The 15,686-nt window shown below is 44.5% G+C and overlaps 1 protein-coding gene across 1 annotated transcript in view; it reads right to left on the bottom strand.

Moving 5' to 3' along the window:
• Positions 1 to 15,686, bottom strand: part of LOC142587069 (uncharacterized) — a 474,295-nt gene that overhangs the window by 13,787 nt on the left and 444,822 nt on the right. Inside the window, exons 2-4 of the mRNA XM_075697958.1 lie at positions 11,228 to 11,364; positions 11,090 to 11,169; positions 6,655 to 6,744 (exon numbers count right to left, since the gene is read on the bottom strand). Of these exons, the coding sequence (XP_075554073.1) occupies positions 6,655 to 6,744; positions 11,090 to 11,108 (109 nt within the window). The 5' untranslated portion in view covers positions 11,109 to 11,169; positions 11,228 to 11,364. The remainder of the gene's footprint in view (positions 1 to 6,654; positions 6,745 to 11,089; positions 11,170 to 11,227; positions 11,365 to 15,686) is intronic.

Genomic DNA, 15,686 nt, shown 5'->3' with positions numbered 1-15,686 from the left:
CTGATTCCATAATGCCTCCATGACTGCTTAGGTTTCGATAGAATCAAACGCTTTCTCGGAATCAATGAAAGCTATATATAAGGGTTGGTTATATTCAGCACTTTTCTCTATCACCTGATTGATAGTGTGCATATGGTCTATTGTAGAGTAGTCTTTACGGAATCCTGCCTGGTCCTTTTGTTGACGGAAGTCTAAGGTGTACCTGATTCTATTTGCCATTACCTTAGTAAAGAGTTTGTAGGCAACTGACAGTAAGCTGATTGGTCTATTTTTTTCTAAGTCTTTGGCGTCCCCTTTCTTATGGATTAGGATTATGTTAGCGATCTTCCCAAATTCCAGTGCGCTCGAGTTCATGAGGCATTGTGTATATAGGGTGGCCAGTTTCTTTAGAACAATCTGCCCACCATCCTTCAACAAATCTGCTGTCACCTGATCCTCCCCAGCTGTCTTTCCCCTTTCCATAGCTCCCGAGGCTTTCTTTACTTCTTCCGGCTTTACTTGTGGGATTTCAAATTCCTGTAGACTATTCTATCTGCCATTATCATCGTGGGCGCCCCTAATACTGTATAAATCTCTGTAGAACCCCTCAGCCACTTTTACTATGTCATCCATATTGGTGATGGTATTGCTGGCTTTGTCTCTTAACGCATATATCTGATTCTTGCCAATTCCTAGTTTCTTCTTCACTGCTTTTAGGCTTCCTCCGTTCATGAGAGCACGTTCGATTCTATCCATATTATACTTCCTTATGTCAGCTGTCATACGTTTGTTGAATAACTCGGAAAGTTATACCAGTTCTATTCTAGCTGTAGGGTTAGAGGCTTTTATACATTGGCGTTTTTGGATCAGATCTTTCGTCTCCTGCGATTGCTTACTGGTATCCTGTCTAACGGAGTTACCACCGACTTCTATTGTACACTCCGTATTGATGCCCATAAGATTGTCGTTCATTGCTTCAGCACTAAGGTCCTCTTCCTGTGTTAACGCCGAATACCTGTTCCACAGCTTGATCAGGAATTCCGCTATTTTACCTCTTCCCTCCTCAAGTATAGGCTAATTCCAGTTCTTACCATCCTATTGTCACTGCAGCGCACCTTGCCTAGCACGTCCATATCTTGTATGATGCCAGGGTTAGCGCAGAGTGTAAAGTCTATTTCATTCTTAGTCTCGCTATTCGGGCTCCTCCACGTCCACGTTCGGCTTTCCCGCTTGCGGAAGAAGGTAATCATTATCCGCAGATTATTTTGTTCTGCAAACTCTACTAATAAATCTCCTCTGCTATTCCTAGAGCCTAGGCCATATTCCCCCACTGATTTGTCTAAAGCCTTCTTCTTGCCTACCCTGGCATTGAAGTCGCCCACAGTATAGTGTATTTTGTTTTGACTGTACCCATCGCCGATTCCAAGCCTTTATTGAAGGTTTCGACTTGCAGGTCATCATGACTAGATGTAGGGGCGTGGACCTGTACGATCTTGAATTTGTACCGGTTATTATGTTTCACATCAAGACCTGCCACCCTCTCGGTATTGCTACATAATTTCGGTATGTCACCACCTATATCGTTATTATACTGGAATCCGACTCCTTTTTCTCGTCTGTCCGCTGAGCCTCGGTAGCACAGGATGTGTCCGCTCTTTAGCACTGTATATGCTTCTTTTGTCCTCTTAACTTCAGTGAACCCTATTATATCCCATTGACTGCCCTATAATTTGTCCAATAGCACTGCTAGACTCGGCTCACTAGATATCGTTTGAACGTTAAACGTTGCCAGGTTGAGATTTGAAACGGATCGAGCTAAATTAGGGCCGTTGCAATTATGAAGTTATGGCAGCTCGCCCGATTTTCGATTCCCCTGAAGGGAGGCAAGCGCGCCTGTTAAGGAGGCGCCTATGAGTTTAGAGAAACACAGGGAAATCTACCAGCTGTACTAAACGGATGTCATCGAGTGGATCTATAGCGTTGAAAGGAAGCTTTCGCTCGGGGTATGCTACGATTTTCTGTAACACGGAAAAGCCAGAAATCATTTGATGAAGCAACCCTTGGCAAATTTCAATGACATTTTGTTTAGACAAACAATAATCCCAGTGTGATCTCGTTTGACCACAGTGACCACATTGACACAGCCACTGTCCGCTACGCGTGGCCTACTTGCTGACGTCGTTGCACGAACCGCTACTCTCAAATCACCTCCTTTCCCTGTCCCCAATATACACCGTCAGCTGAACACGCGTCTTCACATTTTCCTCAATCTCTTTGCAAATTACTCTTTAGGTACCTCTTTGACCACTAGCAAAGACAACATGAATATTGATTTCAAAGCAATGTTTTGGCAAGGCACACGTTTATGTTTAGGCCGCAAACACGCAAAGTGTTCATTGCCAACGCCATCTAGCTATACCAGTCGTGGTGTACCGCAAGGCGGAGTACTCAGCCCTACCCTTTTCAACCTGGTGCTCGTTGGTCTCGCTGATTCGTTACCGCAAACCGTACAGCTCTCCGTATATGCAGACGACATTTGCATATGGGCTTCAGGCGTGACACGTGTACAAGTCCGCGCGCGACTCCAGAAAGCCTGAACGGTGGTGTCAAGATACTTAAGAAGACAAGTCCTGCAGCTGTCCGATGAGAAATGTGCACTGGTTGCTTTTACTCGCAAATTCATGGCCCCTTATGTTTTGCGGATTAATGACCAAATTATGCGATATAGACGAACGCACCGATTTCTCGGAGTCATCATTGATAGGGACTTGTCTTGGAGCCCTCACATCTCACACATGACAAAGCGTTTGGCCGCCATTGTGGACCTTCTTGCGTTTCTTGGCGGGAGGTCCTGGGGCGCAACAGTACCGTCAATGTTGCAGCTATATAAAGCACTGTTTTTGGGCTTCCTGCGGTACAGCTTAGCTGTAATAAGAAATACTTGCACTACGAATATTCGCAAACTCCAGAGCCTGCAAGCCCAAGCACTCAGGACTTGTCTCGGTCTTCCGAAAACAACGTCATCGATTGCGACAGTGGCCATAGCCAGAGACGCTCCTTTGACAGTATACATTGATACAGATGTCTTGAGAGCGCACATCCGACACGTGACTCTGATTCCCTCACCCCATCTTGCTTGCTTGCCAGCAAAAAGGCCACTTTCAACTTTTGCTAAAACTATTGTAAGACATCAGTCGTACTTGCCATCAGAATTTACGCCCGCTACACGATTGGCAGATCCATTGTGGTGTCCGCACCGGCCGCAAGTGCAACTGACAATTCCAGGAATCAGAAAAAAAGCTGGAGCTACATTGCAAGCTTTGAAACAAGCAACTTTGGAGCACATTCACAACGTTCACAGATTCCGGCAACATGTATACACAGATGGTTCAGTAAAACTCAACAGCTCTGCTGCTGCAGTCATCATCCCGGCACAATCTGAAGAAATCAAAATAAAGAAACTTCATGTGTGACCACATCAACGGGCGATGAACTTGCGGCATTATGTGCTGCACTCGATTTCATTAATCAGGAACCACCGCAACAATGGACAGTCTTTAGTGACTCGAAGGCAGCCCTTCAGTGAATACAAAGCCCAATGCGCCCCTGAATCAATGAACAACTGGCCTCAGAAATTCGGCACATATATCATCAAAGCTATGACAAGGGACACGACATAATCTTTCAGTGGCTTCCAGGACATTGTAACATCAGCGGGAATGACCACGCCGACGAAGCCGCCCGATCTGCACATGAAAGTGGTCAACGAGTCTCCATTCCGCTTTCGCGAACAGACGCTGCGGCTGAGCTGCGATTGATGTCCCGTGAGTGTACTTTGCCCCTGTGGGACTCAAATGTTTTCACGATGTGTCGGTTGCGTTCATTGTCTCCGGACATACGGATGCACTTCCCGCCTGGATTTCTACGACGTGAACAGACCATGCTCTACCGTCTGTGGCTAGGCGTTGCCTTTACAAACACCTATGCTTTCCTCATAGGAATGGCCAACAGCCCCACGTGCGACACATGTAACACCGACGAGACGCTCGCACACATTATCTGTGTCTGCCCGCGATACAGTGCTGAGAGACAAGTGATGTGCAGAGTACTGGACCAGTTGGACAATCGTCCACTTTCAGACCTTAAAGCTTTAGGCCAATGCTCCGAAAGAACATCCGCGTTGAAGGCCTTACTCGCGCTAGTAAGGTTCTTGCGGTCTACGGGGCTTCACGACAGACTCTAAGAATGCCGCCCCCTACCGCTCTGTAGTCTACGCGCTTTGTTCGTGCCTGTCTCCCTTTCTTTCTATCTCCCCCTTCTACTCTGTTTCTCTTTTTATCCCTCTTAACCCTTCCCCCTGCGCAGGGTAGCCAGCCGGAACTACCTCTGGTTAACCTCGCTGCCTTTCTCTGCATTATTTTCTCTCTCTCTCTCTCTTTGCCATTAAAGAATAGAGTGAGAGCTACTTGTTGCATGCTGAGAATTGACATTCTGATTAACACATCACGAGTAGTTGTTTCTTCAAAATAACTTTGATGTTACTACTGCGATTGCTCACTGCTATACGTTGTCGCTGGGTACGCCTACTTTCTGTCTTCTGGTGATAGTGAACGGTAGCGGAAGATGAAGGTACGGTAGGTCACTAGATAAGGGTGAACGGCAGCGGCAGGCACAGTCGTGCCTGCCACTACCGTGTGCTTTGAGCGCCATCTGCCTTTCTGCGGTCTCGTTCCCTCAGCATGGAAGAAGTTTTGAGATTCACAGTTTTTTCTACTGTGTTTTTTACCGTCACTAGGACGTGACAAATTGCCGCAAGTCTGATGTGGCCCATCTGCCTCTTATAACAACTTCTGAAAGCGTCGCGCGAGGAAGTTCCCCCTGAAATCCTCCGGCACCTAGGCCTTCTTCGATAGAGTCGATAACGGCGCCATTCGGCATCCGAACCGGTACATTGAAGAGAAAGCACCGGGATTGCATTAGGCGTTGAACTGGTGCTGGTTTCTGCACGGATGCTTTACCAAAGAAAGCACGGCGCAATGTTTGGTGGCCAGGCAGAGGACACGCACGAAAAACACTGGAGACGCTCAAGCTTCCCCTCCAAGAGGAGAACGTGATAGCATTGAAGGCAAACTTGCTTTACCGACAAACGTTTGCGGCGATCGCTGTGCACGACGGCGAGCTTTGCGGTTCTTTTTATCTCTAGCACACTCGCAATATTTGCGTTCATTCACAACGACGCACGCTACTGTAGCTTTGCGCTCTGTTCCTGTACCGAGTACCGTTCTCCGCCCCCCCCAACCCCTGGTCGCCGCCTCTGCTACAGATGAAAGAAAAGTGGCGCACCAGCTGTGCTTGGTAGAGGGCAAGTGGCATGCGCCTCTCTGTGATTGGTAGAAACGAAATGATGTGCATGGTAGAGTGGTATAAACGTTTTGCTCACGATCAATCCCGAGCACGGCGTGCTTGCTGCGCAACGGGGTCTTTCAAACAATCGGTTTATCAAATCCGCCAGCCAATTAGCTTTGCTCATTTGCCTGACACTCTGCAAGGAAGCTTCGATAGAAAGAAAAGGTTAGGTGCAGCGACCCTCACAAATATTGAGATAAGTCCAACCATCCGCCTATACAATTTTTCTTTATCTGATTTTGTTGTCTCTGGTGAAAATATTAACCATACAAATCGGTCATTGTGTCCCTAGTTTCAGGATTAAACCTGACCATCTACGCACGTAATATTTCATACACTGATGTCAGTACTCAGCCAAAACATTATTTTAGCTTGAAACAACTATGATTTATTTTACAATAAGTGAATCATTTGCATTAGCCGACCACAGTCATTAAGCTGTGAGGGAACTCCAGATAGTCCAGCTCTCCCGCAGAGGTGAAAAGCAGGTGCACTGAGTTCTTCAAGGTGGAAACTTTTTATAGGTATTTCTTTGTCACCGGCTATATTTGTTGTTCTGGCAAATGGCGGAAGGAATCATTTTGAAAGAGACAGAAATCATTTTGAGCGCTAAAACAGAAACAGGCCAGAAGAGCACTAAGAAGTCACAAATTTTGTCACCAACATAAGAATCCTGAAAGCAAACCTGCTCCAACAGGCGCTCTTTACAATATTTCGAAGGAACCAAGCTAACGTTTACAAAAATCTTGTCTGCATATAAGAGAGTCATTTATTGTAATTTAAAAATTATCACAGTTTTACCTCAGCAGTACGGTATTTCAAAAAAAAACACGTTTAGGCAACGCAACTTCTTTCGTAATAATATTAAAGAGCAGCGGCTACTTCGCGTTACGGCTGCCGTACTGTTTCGCCTAAATTCGGAGTGTTTTTCGGTACCCCGCCAGAATCGCCCACATGTTTCCACACTTATTAGGTAAGATGTGTATGCACCTTTCTTCGTGTGCACATGTGGGACAAGACCTTAGAGTAATGGTGCAGGTTGAATTGCGGTAGCCTTCCACAATAGCATTTTTTTAAAACTTTGCTCGTAATTACTTAGATTTAGTGTGTACAGATGCACTCTGATTTGGGTGTCGCTCTAAACTTGTCCTTTGTGCGTCGCTACACTGTCCGTTCCTCATATTCTCCAGTAAACCTTAGCCGTTTTCGTAAGGATAACTCAACGTAGATGCCCTGTGTGGTAAAGTAGATGTCTTCAGAAATACTCACTGTCAGGAATCCATGTTTCCTCCTTAACGACGCCGCAGTTATTACCGGAACCAGTGAACAGTAACGATCTTGTTACCAAGTCAGTTCGACCTGCGTACGTAGAAAACAGATTTTGCTCATTAATAAACTAACCCTTTCCACGAAAAGCAATCATTATTATATGCGATATAAAGGTATCACATAAACAAGAGTGAAGTGCATAGCTTTGACGTATAGATGGTGTCCGGTTTCAGTTATCCTTATTTGCTGAAAGTGTTTGCATAAGCAGCACAATTTCGCTTGCTTTATGAAATTTTATTTTCTTCAGATACTTCAGAAGCCTTCCTGACATTGGGCGGCGAAGTAACTATCAGTGTTGCAGACGTTTAGATACAATGGCTTCTTTCCTGCATGTGGGATATCTAGATCTCGCAATTACACTTTGCAGGTCATATAACCAAACCTTTTAATTAAATACGTCTTTTATGAGAAGTAAATGATAGAAACATGGTCGCGCTGCGCGCTAAGAAATCAAATGATACCTATGAAAATTTCTCAGCAAGAAGTAGCCCAGCAACATGTTGTCATGACAAACTGTGGTAACTAATATACGGGCACGCATGTCGAATTCAAGAGCACTCCAGTGTGTCGGATAGCCTTTATGGTGCCGGGAGGGGAGGAGACCAGCTTTCCGAACGCACACACACACACCTATATATATATATATATATATATATATATATATATATATATATATATATATATATATATATATATATATATATATATATATATATACATATATATATATATGTATATATGTGTATATATATGTATATCCATATGCGTTGGGTAAGCTGGCCTGCCTCCCCCCCCCGCCCCGCACCATAAAGGCTTTGCGACCCACTGCAGTGCACGTGAATTCGACATCATACGGTCCCATACTTTAGCTACAACAGTTATATATATATATATATATATTACTGGGGGTTACTGGGGTTTTACTGGGGGTTTTACGTGCCAAAACCACGTTCTGATTATGAGGCGCGCCGTAGTGGAGGAATCCGGACCTAAACGTGCACCTAAAGCTAAGCACACGGGTGTTTTCGCATTTCGCCCCCATCGAAATGCGGTCGCCGTGGCCGGGATTCGATACCGGGATCTCGTGCTCAGCAGACTAACACCATAGCCACTGAGCAACCACGGCGGGTATATATATATGTATATATATATATATATATATAGGTATGTGCGTGTGTGTAACGTTAGTTTTATTACCAGTTGCATCTGCAGGAACTTCCTTTGTCCGCACAGAATTATTCACTGAAATGACCGTCTTATATGAGTAGCCGTCATAGACGTCATAGCTCGAATCCCCTCGCACTACGAACAGACTCGCGTCTATGAATCGTGTAACCTTCCTTCATGTAATTGTCTTAAACTTCGCTGTCAGAAATACCACTTCGCTTTTCTGGCAAAATTGCAGCCTGTCTGCCTCCCTCTCTGTCTCTTTCTGTCTGCAGCCTGTCTGCCTCCATCTCTCTCTCTCTCTCTCTCTCTTATATATATATATATATATATATATATATATGTATGTATCTGGTTTTAATGTCTGGTTGTCCGTCTGGTTTTAATGCAGTGTCTGACTCTTTCGTTCTTCTCATGCTTTGCAATGACCTCTAAATCTAAATGTTGATTTTCGTTGACTATGTCTGTTGAAATCGCATAGCTGGTTTTTTCTAGTAAGGAAGACCTGGACTTGTCACACTAGATTCTGACTATAAGTAAATCTTAAAAACAACGTATTGGCTGCTCAACTGAGCCCAGCAACGAGATGAGCTCAGTTCAGTAGGCGCACTCAACAGTGTCGATTGTAAATGTTGTTCCGCGACATAAAATTAGGTTTTGAAGATGTAAATTCCAAAACAACGATATTATAATGAAGCACGCGGTAATGGGGAAATTCAGATTCATTTTTAACAGCTCGGATTACTTACCGTGCACAAAATTCTCGGTATACGAACGTTTTTGCATTCTGCCCCCATTGGAATACGGCCGCCGCGGTTGTGATTGGATCCTCGACCTCGAACGCAGCAGCGCAACACCAAATTGACAAGGCAAGAGCTGTGCCTTTCCACTAGGAGAGAGAGAAGCACTAGCCTACGCAACACTGCTTTTGAGCCCCTTTAGAAATATAAAAACAACAATGTAGTAGTTTCGCCCGAAAGGCGAAGCTTTGATAGCCACAGCAATGTATTAGACAACTACACGAAGCAAGGTTCGTAGTTTCGCCGGATGCATATACTGCAGTAAACATTCGCTTACTAATTAAACTGGCAAGCACGTGGTCACGCGCTCGCTTGTAAACGTGAACAGATCTCACCCAAAGACAGCGAAAACTCGCAGTCACAGCGTTAGAGTGACGGACGCGAAGAGAGGAGACCGCATGCTTCCGCTGCCTCTTCATTCAACGTGTCTCCAAAATTTGAAATTGTGCTAACTTGGCGCGCCCCACTTTTGCACCCATCGGAGATTATCTCCAAGACAGGGCGAGGGCGGCGTAAGAACGAGCTACAGCAAAGGCTAGGGGAGGAGAAGCGGGCTTAACCAGCGTCTCCCTTCGCCCGGCTTCCCGGCTTGAGCACGGTTTATCACGTGACCTCCTATATATATACATGGGGCGCCCACCATCAAGCCACTATCAATCTGGACTTACTCTCGAACACCTCCTTTCCCGCGCAGAGCCAATGGCACGGGATATGATCTTAACGCACTTGGACTTTACACGCAAACTCATGGAATCGCCGACAGATATATTGCACCGCCCATATAATTCCTGTTGAAAAAGACGTGATACTTTCACGAGGAAGAAACCGCGTTGCTTCTCTACGTGGGGATAGGGCTGTAAACGATATGTTTAAGAATGGGTAGGTAAATCTCTGCCAAAATACTGTTTGTCGAGTGTGCAAACAAATATAGAACATAGCCTCGTGAAGGAGCGCGAAATACCCAAAGAATGCGAACGCTATAAGAAAAGTGATGGCAGCGAGAAGCAGTGAAAAGAACAAAGACATATATGATGACAGTGAAAATTATGATTTTCTAATATTTCAAGCATACAATCGCAATGTTTCGAGCCATGTGCTCTTATAAAAAATGAAAAATAGTAGTACGCATAGTTGGATATTCTTCTATTGGAAGACGCACATTGCGCCGACTAGGAAAAAAATAAGGCTCTGTAAAAGTTATTAGCAGGACTACAGTTCCTATTCCGCATTCTTTTGAGAGCACTCTATAAAGGGAGGATAATCTTTCACCCAGAAAGGAAGAAAATTTTTTTGTGCATTTGCACACCACCTCGCCCTTTGTTGGGAAGATAAATCCCGAAGGCGCCCAATGGAGGCGCGGTCACGTGTTCGATCTTCGCAGAGACCACTCAGCAGCTCTGTCTACGGTCTGTAATGCACTATTCCAGTAAGTACAAGATCCTTCCATTCACCTTGACCCCCACTAGGCCACCGCTCCATCTTGTGACAGGCATCGGGTCTTTGTTTCCGCTGGGCCATCGATGCCAAGAAAGACGCACTAGCACTTCTTTTTGTAAAATGTGTTTTGTTTACAGGTATGTATTACGGCATGAAATAAAGAGCTACACCTTGAATGTAAATTACCCACCTCGCTATGTCGCCGTTCTCGATCTAGCTCTACAGTGTCGTCTATGCGCCCTAAAGCCCGTGTTAATCAGGACCCGTCAAATCAGCATATCAGCTGTTTATCCATTCCAGACGCGAGCGATGACAGATGGAAATGCTCAACAATTAAACCGGCCTGGCAGCCTACCACGAATGCATGAAACACGCGCACGCTGAGGTCTTAGCGCTTTATGCATTTTCCCGCCAGTGCACAAAGAACAGTAGCGTCATCAGATGCGTCAGCTCGAACGGTCACGACGGCATTTCCAATCGTATTGTGTCACCTCACCACGCCCTTTCCCGACTGCCTGTACTTGGTAGATACAGAAGCCGTTACAATTGCATAAAGAGATTGGTGTGTTAGACTGACAGTTATAACCTTACCATACACATATATTCTGCATTTTCGTGAGCATTTATTTTTATTACGTCTTACAGTGTTGCAGTTTCTGCGTCTACTTTGTCAGTTACCATTAATAGGTTGTGTAACCCAATTTGCTGGTTATAACATTCGGCGGAAAATAACATTTGTGTATTTATCTGTAAATTATTCGCAGTTAAACAGACCGAACCTGCAACAGATACCAACTTCGTGAAACGAAGCAGGCAAGAAAAAGAAAGCTTCGCTTGACGGACTTGCCAAAAGAAGCTCTACGGCTGTAAGTAGACGTCTCGCAGTTGCACTGTACCGTCTAGTATACTATTAGCGCTACTGCAATGCTCAGTTGGGTTTCATAAAGAAAGATGAAAATACCGTCACTTACTGAAATTCATCATTTCCATTGAATTTGAGGACGACCCTGCGCCGCCCCTGTCGAACCACCATTCATTGCCTTCACTGTGCCTGAAAGACGAACCACTTTTAATATCACCCAAGATTACTATTAAGCATTGAAACTTACTTTTCAGATCCGTTTACATAGGACTCAATGAGGAATATAGTATTATTTGTTATGTTGACCTTGACGTCATTTTGACACTTTGGGGCACCAGTCTGATTAGAATAATAAACCCACAATTTCTGGGTGCCGCTCCAAAACTGCAAGAAAAAAATGGTGTAGATAACCAAATGATGAACTCATGTAATTCACACCACAAGAAAATTCTTAAAAAATGTGTTAAAGTACGGCGTATTGCGCGCGCTCCTTGCAGCATACCGAATTTATAGCTGAGAGCAGTCGTTATCTAAATGCCGGTAATATCAATTACCACTTACTAAAACACATCGTTAGGGAAGTCACGTTTCTGGCGTGTGCAATATTAGGTAAATAAATTTGTTAAGAAACTTTAGAAGGTAACGTGTCGGTCGGTTCCTTTATAGTAAGTTATATTTGATTTCATTGCCGCAGCCAAATATGGCCTTACTGAACCAAAGCAAAACGTGAATAATAATTCACAGAGACGTTGGTGCTCAAAGTGATATTGGTGTGAAACTTCTGCAACGTTCGTATTTAATATCAAAGTCGCACTCTTTAAAGCATAAAGATACGCGAGCTTGTCCTGCGTGTGAATATATGGTACTTGGATTTCATGATTTTCGTTGGTCACACAGAGAGCGCAGCGATAGAATGCGCTAAATAAACGGAGTCCTTAACCGAATAAGAACAATAATCGAATAATTGCCTGCGGTAATTGGTGTCTTGATGGATGGGAGGTCATTACGGTACCCAAGACTACACATATGCTTCGGCTGTACGTGAGATTCGTGTAGTTGAATAATTCAAGCAAGAATAATACACACTTTGCTACTTTAGCTTTTATTTCTGCGAGTGTTTGCAAGTCGACGCTGTTTATTCAACGCATATTCAATCAATATTCAGTGCTTTAGAACATTCGATTCAAACGCCCTATCAACTAACGGAATGAAGATGTATTCCGTTCGTAAAACAGAAATTTACAATATTCACACTTCCCTCGTAAAATATGAGGCCCTGGTATAATATCACTAATCTAAAATCAGTATTTCTGCAATATAATCAGCCACAAAAGAAGAAAGACTGAGATATATAGTGTTTGCGTTAATATCATTCCACAGCGTGTGTCCCAGGAGGAGGAGGAGGTGGAGGAAAACATTGTTTTTGTCAGATCTTGAAGACTTTTGAGTAAACTGGGTGATTTCTTCTGCCAGGTGGTTTTAGGTGGCCCAAAGCCCTCGACTTCCGCCCGTCTCCAAAGCCCAGTTGAAGGTCCGCAGCTGGACTGCAGTTCCCGAGGTGGACATCGCTACCTCCCAGTCCAAAGTGTTATTAAGTAGGAGATCCATCCTAGGCTTTAGCCCCGGGCAGTTGCTCAGTACATGTGTCAGGTCCACCTTATGGGCGTCGCAGCTTCTGAATTGAGTGGAGAAGCAGCGCGGATATATCATTGGGTCCTTGTGAGGTTTGGTAACTGACCAAGCCTGCAACTGTCTGTAAATTAGTTGTTGCAGTTTACCGGCTTACTTATGTGCTGGGGTGTATTTCTGCATAACTTCGTGGTAGTGCATAGTAATTTGGTCGTGAAGTACAGTAATTTCTGTATGCTGACCTCGTTAAACCCAGGTCGAGGCCTCTATAGGCCCGGGTAAAAAAAACCGCGGCCGTAATTGTGGGCAGCCTCATTTCCTGAGTGCCAGGAACGGTCGTGTGTTCCAGAAGCCTTACCTGACTATCATGGGCGTTACTCTAACAAAATGATGTTTTTTCATTGCCGTGTTCAGAGTTATATTTCAAGGTAATTTTGCTTTTAAAAAAAACTTGTGTCACGTGACATGCTTTCAGTTTTCTTGAGCTCACGAGGCATGGTTGCGCAAGAAAAATAATGCAGGTTTTTAGCACCCAATTCTTCACAACGTTGCCTGCTGAACGTACGAAAATTTGCCTTCAATATGTAGGGCTTTTGCCAACTGCAGACAGGAAAACTACCTTAAATGCCCGGAATTTCCAGAAATGTCTGCTAAATTGACAATGCTTTTCTGGAAAAAGCACATTTAATTTCCGCTTGTAGATATTTTTGGCACACTTTGGCATACAATCTTATCTGGGAGGTACTCCTTGGATATACATAAACCTACTTTTATCACTATGTTATATCTATTTTTCTCTTGAGTGAGAGATAAACTCCTTAATTTAAGGCCTGCACCCTCCTTGGCATAGTTTCCTGTTTAAATTTCACCGCAAAGGCCAGTGGATGTCTGGCTTGGGAGAGTAGGTGCGGGCTGTTTGGTAATGTAAGGCGACCTTCCTGACTACGTGAGGGCACAAGTGTGTTGCCGGTTCTAGTAACTATTATAAAATTTCTCTTTGAGTGCCCTTCTTGTCGCATCACTCAGACTGCTCAAGGAGCCGAGAGTTCGGGCGAGACCGCTGAGTTCACCTGTTTTGTCAGATTCTATTTCGCCATTCTCCTTGTTTTGTCGCGTAGCGCTTATCATTTGGGGAAAGAAATCACATGAGGTCTTCTTGCAAAACTGTTACGTCATTAGCATTACCTATTTGCGCACACAACACGCATTCGTCACAAACATGTATTTTAGAAAGAATTTTACCCATATATCGCTCTTTTAAATACCAAGAAGGAAACAGGCAAGTGCTGGCTATTGTGACACGCACGACAGTATTTGAGTGTGGCTAAGCAGACGATCTCTATGATAGCACTGGTGGGAAGAAGTTGACAAAGAATTCAGTCTTCGAGGTTGCATTAGCATTATATTCATTCCTATGAACTTTTTCTTTAGTGCTGTGTGACGTTCTCGGTGGTAGGCTGTCATAAAGCTTGCACATATGGCGTAAAATATAGCGTAAAATATGGCGTAAAATATGGCGCATCGACTCATGAATGTCTATTTCGATGTCAGTTAAGCGTGTTTGATAGAACATTTTTATTTGGACCCGTGTAGTTTACGATAAGATAGTGCCACATGTACCCATGCATATGCAAACACATACACATATATTGTAAAGGTTAGGACGTGTATTCGTGGAATTGCCACTGGTTCACGAAGTGTAGCTGCTTGAAGATGAAGCAAGTGCAACTAATTCGTAGCCCAATGCACCAGTGAATGCCTTTTACCAATAATCCTCTTCTATGCTATGATGAAATCAAGAAAAAGAAATGGGCATGGGCAGGACATGTAATGAGGAGGGAAGATAACCGATGGTCATTAAGGGTTACGGAGTGGATCCCAAGGGAAGGGAAGCGTAGCAGGGGGCGGCAGGAAGTTAGGTGGGCGGATGAGATTAAGAAGTTTGCAGGCATGGCATGACCACAATTAGTATATGACCGGGGTTGTTGGAGAAGTATGGGAGAGGCCTTTGCCCTGCAGTGGGCGTAAGCAGGCTGATGATGATGAGGAGGATGATGATGCTATGATGGAGATGTTGGGCGTTCGCAGACTGGGCGCCCTGTAGTTATAAGCCCACGCGCTACTGTCAAGCATGCCAGACGACAGTGCGCTACGAGCATCCGAAACTTTCCCTTTGTGAAACGGCGAAGCTGTTGTAGAGAAGTACAAAGCCCCCGTTCAAAGGGTGTCCGCTTTAAAACTTGTTTTGCGTATAGGTCGGCTCTCGCCACCTTTCGTAAGCTCCGGGTTGAAAAACGCCTAAATAGGCGTGCACAACATCCAGACGAAATGTTTACAAGCAATAATGTTATAGGCCCCGTGTCGCAGAATATCCTGTGTTGGCGTCCGGTGTCCAGATAATAATTTCGAACCACGCATACACAAGCCTTCCATGTGGCGCAATAAGCTTACTGAACTAACTAAATTTCTCAAGCTAGAAGACCACGAAAATCGAAAAGTATGACCTAGACACTACCAACTGATGTGATAGCTTCGGATTGTAATTTGAATATACGAGAAAACATAGTTCCGTTACACGATAACGCAACCCTCTTTCCTACCGTTTTACGATACATACACCAGCCACCACGTCCGCCATTTGCATGCTCCGGCGCATGAATATCTTTGAGGCCATGGAGGGGGCGCCTGATTCCATGCAATATCTCCAGATGGCACCGGCTTTCGCCGCATCGTGGCCCACGTAAACGGCCGCGTTTCTCCCAGAAAGCCCACCTTCGTGCGTAGCGTTCGACGCCAGCGTTTCACGGTAAACATTATGGTTACATAGGATGCAGTTGCCGCCAAGTGTGAGAAACAGTCAACGATCTTCGAATGATATAGCATTCCACATTTAAAGGTGAAGCTCAAGCATCCTTCAAAGTTTTGAAAGAACGAACGACATGGGGAAGTGTTTGAACGTCGGAATGACCAAAGCTTAAAAATAAAGTACCTTCTGAAAGGAATACACAAATACTGGTTCGTGACGGTCTTCTCGATAAAGACAAGCACGGTAGCTGATTTAAACAATCTGTGCCAGA

Source organism: Dermacentor variabilis, chromosome 7 (assembly GCF_050947875.1).
Source record: "Dermacentor variabilis isolate Ectoservices chromosome 7, ASM5094787v1, whole genome shotgun sequence".
NCBI classification, from domain to species: domain Eukaryota; kingdom Metazoa; phylum Arthropoda; class Arachnida; order Ixodida; family Ixodidae; genus Dermacentor; species Dermacentor variabilis.
This window is presented reverse-complemented; position numbering and strand designations above follow the sequence as displayed.